The 7,856-nt window shown below is 44.1% G+C and overlaps 1 protein-coding gene across 3 annotated transcripts; it reads left to right on the forward strand.

Moving 5' to 3' along the window:
* Positions 1-1,394: 1,394 nt before the first annotated feature.
* LOC126368467 (syntaxin-like) lies at positions 1,395-4,611 on the forward strand. Of its 3 annotated transcripts, none has more exons than XM_050012481.1 (7): positions 1,395-2,106; positions 2,561-2,635; positions 2,993-3,086; positions 3,156-3,404; positions 3,642-3,718; positions 3,787-4,035; positions 4,195-4,611. In XM_050012481.1, exons 1-7 carry the CDS (start codon positions 1,972-1,974, stop codon positions 4,264-4,266), a joined length of 951 nt encoding a protein of 316 aa, XP_049868438.1. In that variant the 5' UTR covers positions 1,395-1,971; the 3' UTR covers positions 4,267-4,611. The 3 variants fall into 3 exon arrangements, with proteins under 3 accessions (XP_049868438.1, XP_049868439.1, XP_049868440.1); XM_050012482.1 differs by having other exon boundaries at positions 1,398-2,007; XM_050012483.1 differs by having other exon boundaries at positions 1,399-2,007; positions 2,452-2,635.
* Positions 4,612-7,856: the final 3,245 nt, after the last annotated feature.

Below are 7,856 nucleotides of genomic sequence, written 5' to 3' on the forward strand. Positions count from 1 at the left end.
AATGAGGACGAAAGACTCCAGTATATTTTAAGTACCTACTAAGTAAGTATTTTATTGTAAGTACTGATAAGAAATCAAATTATTGCTATTATATGCATCCATGACATATGTAAATATTGAAACAAATATCTATTGCCTAAGTCTCATAAATACATTTTTCAGAATACACTCCTAAATAGTCATAAAGTCATAATTATCAAACAAAATTTACCTACCGGGTTCTATTCCCGATCGGGGTCATTTAGGAGACGAACTTTTTAAATTGTCTCAAGTCTGGGTATTTACTGAGCGTAAGCACATGTATTGTAGAGCGGAATGTTCAGCTGTACCGAGCAGCGCCACCTGTTGTCGCACATCGACCATTACAACACTGAACATTCAGCTTACACGTGTGCTGGGCGGCGTGAGGTTACCTTTGTGTGTGTCGCGCCATCTAGCGGCAAGCGGCCGTACCGCGTGCGTTGGCAGCTTGTTGCGCACAACATCGGCGAGGCTAACGGCGACATCTAGTAGCGCCGCCTCTTACTATGTAGTGACGACTGGATGTACGGCGTACGACTTTTTTGACTGACGGACGAGCTTGTCAGTCAAGTAACATTATAATATAAAAATAATATAAGTAGATACCTACTTCGTAAAGCAATAATTATTATCAATATTGCCATGAGAAATAACATATCAAGCAGTTCTCTGCTTAATCTAATGTCTTAATTTTCCACGCTCCGGACAACGCTCAGATTTTCCAGTCTGCGATTTCCAGTTGCATAGTTACCTAGGTACTTGAGTCCTAAAACGAGCCGGGAGTATTAGGGGTACCTACCTACCAGTTGTAGCTGGACGCCATGGGGTTCATAATAAATGTTGTTATGCTTAGTATCTACCTACGAGTGAAGTGTCAATGTCAAAATTAAATAACTATTGACCTAATTATGTTGAACTCCAACAATAGGTACAAATTAATTAGGCGGGGGCGGTCGCTTCCTGCCGCCGCGGTCATAGCGCGGTCACAGCACACTCCAGCACATAGTACTTAGTCCAGAATAAAAATAAATGGGTTCAGGTTTTTAATTTTTTGGATTTTCTGTGAATTCGATGGAATTTGATTGGATGTATGATGATACATTCTACAAGTGATTCTCTACAACTTTTGTATTGTTCAGTTTTCAAATAAAACTATGGTTTTTGAGATTAGCATTCTTTACAATTCCTTTGTACCTACAGAACGCGACGAAAAAAGTAGTCAATTACAAGAAATGGTCTCATTTGGTAGGGTAGAGGATACTACGCCACAAGAATCACATCCCAACTCGTCCCTGCTCTATAGATAATAACATTGACCACTGTGCGGCGCCCGCGCATGTATTTTGAGGTCACGACCGACGCGTGCACCCGCCGCGCGCGACTTAAAATTTTGTATTAAGTTATTTCAGTTTCTGAATCTATTTTATCTGAATGTAAATAGTTGTGGAAACCGCCGTTATAGTGTGTCGCGGTGAAGGTCGCGCGCGGCGGGGCCGGCCGCTCACCTCGCGCTAATGCGGCGCGCAAACACTGCCCTGGACACTAGCGTTAAGGAGAAGTGTTCCTTGGACTGGATGCAGCGATGACACTGCTCATAAAAACATATTATTATATTCCATTCTCAATGTACCAAACGATCTGCCCATCCAACATATTATGTGCTCAAATAACGTGACTAAACTCGCGTGTCCGACGAGTGGTCCGCGACCAGCAGCTCACTTTCATCGCCACGGAGCGAGCACACGGAGCGAGTAGTCGTTTATCAGAGTGCGTCGGTTTATCTCGCGTATCTACCTCGCGGCGCGCGACTTCGCCTTACACACATGATATCACTCCGCCGGTTATCAGTTCGCGATTAGATAGCGCGACGAGCGCGCGTCCGCCGTCCGCCGCACTGACGCGTCGCCCGGAGTGGACCGGCACCACAGCCACCAGCCCTCCTCCACGGACATGCGGTGCAAGGACCGGCTGCCCGACCTGCGTCGGGTGAGTGCCGGTAGCTCACGCCACACGCCGTGCCTGCCCACCCCGCCGACGCCCGACCTACAGCCACAGAGTGCCACTTACCCCATTAGAAATATCATTGTTTGTAATAATAATATTAAAACGAGTGAACATTACCTCAACGCGAAACTTGTCGTATCGACTGTTTGAACAAATGTTGACCAAGTTGCGGTTTTAACTTGTTTCGTTTTTTTATTGTGGTCTAAGAACAATGCACAGTAGTATATTTCAATTTTAAGATGACATTAGTCTTACTAGCAGGATGACGACAGTAGGACGAATACATTTACCGACGTAGGTATGATAATAGTTTAAGTCTACTTCTCCGCTCATGACGGACGTGACGGACGTGACTCGAGAGTGTCCCTGCTTTAGTTATATTGATTTGTTTGTGTAAAAATGTAGCGATCGTTTCCTAATACTTAGACAGTTGAGCGATGTGGAGCTGTGTGTGCCACGAGCGGCACGCGACAGCGCCCCGCTGCAGTGTGTTGTGTTGTGGTGCCGGTAACGCATGCGCCGCGTGTTGTTGCAGCGCGCGGCCGACGCGGGCGCCGCGCTGCAGCCCGCCGGCGACCACCCGCCGCACATCGCGCGCATACTGCATGAGGTGAGGATACACATTATTCCCACTCGCTTTCTTCTTTGCTGTTGTCATCCAAAGTAACAAAAAGAGATAGAGCATAACCAGTACCCAGCAATAGTTGGTTTACTTACCTATAGATCGATTACGTACAAAGTACCTACTTACATTTCACACACTAAATGTTGTTGACACAAATAATTCGTTGAAACCGCCACTAATTGTCATAAAATAGTTCATGAAACGCAATAATAAAATTTTACTTTTTTGTGTGTCGTGACGTATCATCTCCAAGTCTAAAGTATCAAGACGTACGTCAACTAACATAAAGTACATTAATTCAGTGGTAATTGGAAATGAATGTTTACGTGTCTGTGATTGCAGGCGGAGCGCATCGGTGGTTGGCTTGAGGAGGTGCAGCGCAACACAGTGCTCGCGCGCAGGCTGCTGGCCGACCCCGCCTTCCACGGCGACCGACGTGAGTGTGACGTCGGAGTGGGGGGGGGACCATGACCGCAGGCTGGCAGTGACCGTGTTGTGCGCGCAGGTCTGCAGGAGCAGCTGGACGGGACCGTGACGGCGAGCAACGCGGCGGGGCTGAAGCTGTGCGGCGCGCTGCGGCAGCTGGAGGCGCAGGGCGCGGGCGCGGGGGGCGGGGGCGCGGCGGGCCGCATGGCGCGCCTACAGGCGGCGGCTGCGCGGCGCCGGCTGCACGCCGCGCTGCACCAGCAGCACGCGCTGCTGGCAGCCGCGCGGCACTCGCAGCTGCAGCTGCTGCGGCAACACGCGCACCTCGGTCAGTAGCATGCACCGCGCCGCTGCGCTAAGGAGCTAGATATATACTATATTGGTTTGAGGAATTCTATCTTCTAATTTTGCTAATTTAGAGGTAATTACGCAAAAAAACAAAGCGTCGAAATGAGGGCAACTTTATTCCGTTATAAGCGGGCCTCATTGTACATTAACCTCTTGTTAGCGAGTAACCGTCCGTATAATTAGCGCAGTTGTATATGTGACCCGCGGGCTGTTGCAGTGAACCTGACGCTGTCGGACGAGGAGTGTGAGAGCCTGCTGGAGAGCGACAACCTGGCGCAGCTGTTCGTCGGCAACGTGAGTACCAACCGCGACACTCGCTGCGCCTGGCGCTGACGAGGTAGTGAGACGTGTGGGTGTCCCAGGTGCGCGCGGAGACAGCGGCGGCGCGGCTGGCGCTGCGCGAGGCGGAGGCGCGGCACGCGGAGCTGCGGCGCGTGGAGGCGGCGCTGCGCGACGTGCGCGAGCTGTTCGCGCAACTGGCCGCGCTCACGGCTGCGCAGCAGGACGCCATCGACAGCGTGGAGCACACGGCGCTACAGGCCTCCGACCACGTGGGCGACGGACAGCGCCAGCTGCTCAAGGGCTCCGTGACACGCAAGCGCGCGCGCAAGGTTCGCTCGACATTCATTCAGTCAGTTAATGCAGAAAAAAATATTCAAATTATAAGAAATTATTGATGTTTGTCATCTATGAAGTAAATGGTTGCGGTACATTTCATTTTCTAATTAAATCGTGTATTAAATGTTTTTTCACAAAAATAATAATTTCAGAAACAAGTGAGCCTGATCATCTGCCTCGCGTCCGGGTTCCTGCTGGTGCTGCTGGTGCTCGTGCTGACGTAGCGGCGTGATGTCACGGGCGGGGCTGCGCTGTGGCTGGGATTATACAACATACCACACGTCATTTTAGCAATTAGTATAGCAAAATAAAGGTAACAAATATTAAATATCTATTGTCGTAAGTTGTATCCTAAGTAACTATGATACTTAATAGATACGTGTAATTATAATTATACACCTCCGCCTACCCCTTAGGGGATACAGGCGTGATGTTATGTTTTTTGTGTTGTAATTATAATTCGTAAAGAAAGAGCTAGTCATAACAAACCTTAAATCCTTACCATTAATATAAGGAAATATTTGTATACATATTGTAAGAAATTAGACAATAAAAAATATTATCTTTTCGCAACGACTTTTACTTGCTAAATGCGGACTAAAACTGAACTGACTCTTCTGAGTGTTACGTAATTGTCTATTCAATTAAACAATTTTTACTCATTAACTACCCGACTGCGAGGAAGCAAAAAGAGGGTTATGTGTTAAAACTATGTTGCAAATGTACGTATGTGTATGTATACAAATATACGTCTCTGTTTCCTCCTAACTACTAAATACCGAACAGAATTTAAAAAATGATGATTTCCTGGAAGTGTCATGATCGTCCGGTGGTTATATCATAGAAAAAAAGTAATAATACTACGGTTATAGGTTAACGTGACGTCATGCTGAATTCAATAGTGCACCCTCTAGAGGGCGAATAGTTTTTTTTTATCTCAGAGTATTGGGATTTAAATGAAATTCTAAATTTGCATTTGGTCTATAAGTTAATAGGTCATTAAAAAATAAGTAAACAAATAAGTACAAAAATAAACAAAAATATAAAAATAAGTAAGAAAAAATTAAACAAGTAGACAGGTACTTAAGTAAAAAAGTATAAAAGTGCATGAGTAAATTAAATAAGGAATTAAATAATTGAGAAAATTGTGAGCGGTTTTCATTGTGCAGATATGTGATCTCGTCTACCTAATAAATCGCAACTGGGAGGGTGGGAGGGCAAAATTTTTGCGTTCCCGGCGTCTTAGAGTCACGGGAGTGGTCTTAAAATTTTCGGGAAGACTAGGGCTACCATATAATGCAATAAAACAGACAGGCATATATAATATTTTTTTGCAGTAGAAGGATACATCGAGTTTTCATTGGTAATAATATGAAAAAAATCAAAAAACTCAACATGTATACCAAAAAAAAACAAAACAGCATAGACCTAACGAAATCAATCCAAATCAAACAATACCAAAACAATAATGACCTGAATCTAACGAAAATCAAACTCAACAAAAACCGAATCTAACAGAATCCAAAACCAACAATACTCAAACGTAGAAATAGTGAACGTAATACTATTAAAACCTAAAACAAAGCAAACTTAACAAAACACTAAATTAACAAAACCCAAACACACAAAAACCCAAACTTAAAAATTCCAAACTTAAAAATTCCAAACTAAACAAAACCCAAACTAAACAAAACCCAAACCTAACAACACCCAAACCTAACAGAACCCAAACCTAACAAAACACAAACCTAACAGGACCAAAACCTAACAAAACCCAAACCTAACCAAACCCAAACCCAAACCTAACCAAACCCAAACCTAACCAAACCCAAACCTAACGAAACCCAAACCTAACCAAACCCAAACCTAACCAAACCCAAACCTAACCAAACCCAAACCTAACCAAACCCAAACCTAACCAAACCCAAACCTAACCAAACCCAAACCTAACCAAACCCAAACCTAACCAAACCCAAACCTAACCAAACCCAAACCTAACCAAACCCAAACCTAACCAAACCCAAACCTAACCAAACCCAAACCTAACCAAACCCAAACCTAACCAAACCCAAACCTAACCAAACCCAAATCTAATGAAAAGCAAAAAAATTCAAAAACTAAAAATTCCAAACCTAAAAATTCTAAACATAAAATATCCAAACCTAAAATCCTTAAAACTAAAATATCCAAACCTAAAAATCCTAAACCTAAAATATACAAATCTAAAAAAACAACACACCTTGAAAATTCCAAACCTAAAAAAATTAAAACCTAAAAATTCGAAACCTAAAAATCCTAAACCTAAAATATCCAAACCTAAAATATACAAATCTAAAAAAACAACACACCTTAAAAAAATCCAAACCTAAAAATCCCAAACCTAAAACACCCAAACCTAACAAAACCCAAACCTAAAAAACCCAAACCTACAAAAAATCCAAACCTAACAAAACCAAAACCTAAAAAAATCCAAACCTAACGAAACCCAAACCTAACCAAACCCAAGTATGGTGGTAAGTACTTGGGGTATGGTGGTAAGTACTTGGGGTATGGTAGTAAGTACTTGGGGTATGGTAGTAAGTACTTGGGGTATGGTGGTAAGTACTTGGGGTATGGTGGTAAGTACTTGGGGTATGGTAGTAAGTACTTGGGGTATGGTGGTAAGTACTTGGGGTATGGTGGTAAGTACTTGGGGTATGGTGGTAAGTACTTGGGGTATGGTAGTAAGTACTTGGGGTTTGGTAGTAAGTACTTGGGGTATGGTAGTAAGTACTTGGGGTATGGTAGTAAGTACTTGGGGTATGGTAGTAAGTACTTGGGGTATGGTGGTAAGTACTTGGGGTATGGTGGTAAGTACTTGGGGTATGGTGGTAAGTACTTGGGGTATGGTAGTAAGTACTTGGGGTTTGGTACCAAGTACTTGGGGTATGGTAGTAAGTACTTGGGGTTTGGTACCAAGTACTTGGGGTATGGTAGTAAGTACTTGGGGTATGGTAGTAAGTACTTGGGGTATGGTGGTAAGTACTTGGGGTATGGTGGTAAGTACTTGGGGTTTGGTAACAAGAACTTGGGGTATGGTGGTAAGTACTTGGGGTATGGTAGTAAGTACTTGGGGTATGGTAGTAAGTACTTGGGGTATGGTGGTAAGTACTTGGGGTATGGTGGTAAGTACTTGGGGTATGGTAGTAAGTACTTGGGGTATGGTGGTAAGTACTTGGGGTATGGTAGTAAGTACTTGGGGTATGGTAGTAAATACTTGGGGTATGGTAGTAAGTACTTGGGGTTTGGTACCAAGTACTTGGGGTATGGTAGTAAGTACTTGGGGTATGGTGGTAAGTACTTGGGGTATGGTAGTAAATACTTGGGGTATGGTGGTAAGTACTTGGGGTATGGTGGTAAGTACTTGGGGTATGGTAGTAAGTACTTGGGGTATGGTAGTAAATACTTGGGGTATGGTAGTAAGTACTTGGGGTATGGTGGTAAGTACTTGGGGTATGGTGGTAAGTACTTGGGGTATGGTGGTAAGTACTTGGGATATGGTAGTAAGTACTTGGGGTATGGTGGTAAGTACTTGGGGTATGGTGGTAAGTACTTGGGGTATGGTGGTAAGTACTTGGGGTATGGTGGTAAGTACTTGGGGTTTGGTACCAAGTACTTGGGGTATGGTAGTAAGTACTTGGGGTATGGTAGTAAGTACTTGGGGTATGGTAGTAAGTACTTGGGGTTTGGTACCAAGTACTTGGGGTATGGTAGTAAATACTTGGGGTATGGTGGTAAGTACTTGGGGTATGGTGGTAAGTACTTGGGGTATGGT

This window comes from Pectinophora gossypiella, chromosome 7 (assembly GCF_024362695.1).
Source record: "Pectinophora gossypiella chromosome 7, ilPecGoss1.1, whole genome shotgun sequence".
NCBI classification, from domain to species: domain Eukaryota; kingdom Metazoa; phylum Arthropoda; class Insecta; order Lepidoptera; family Gelechiidae; genus Pectinophora; species Pectinophora gossypiella.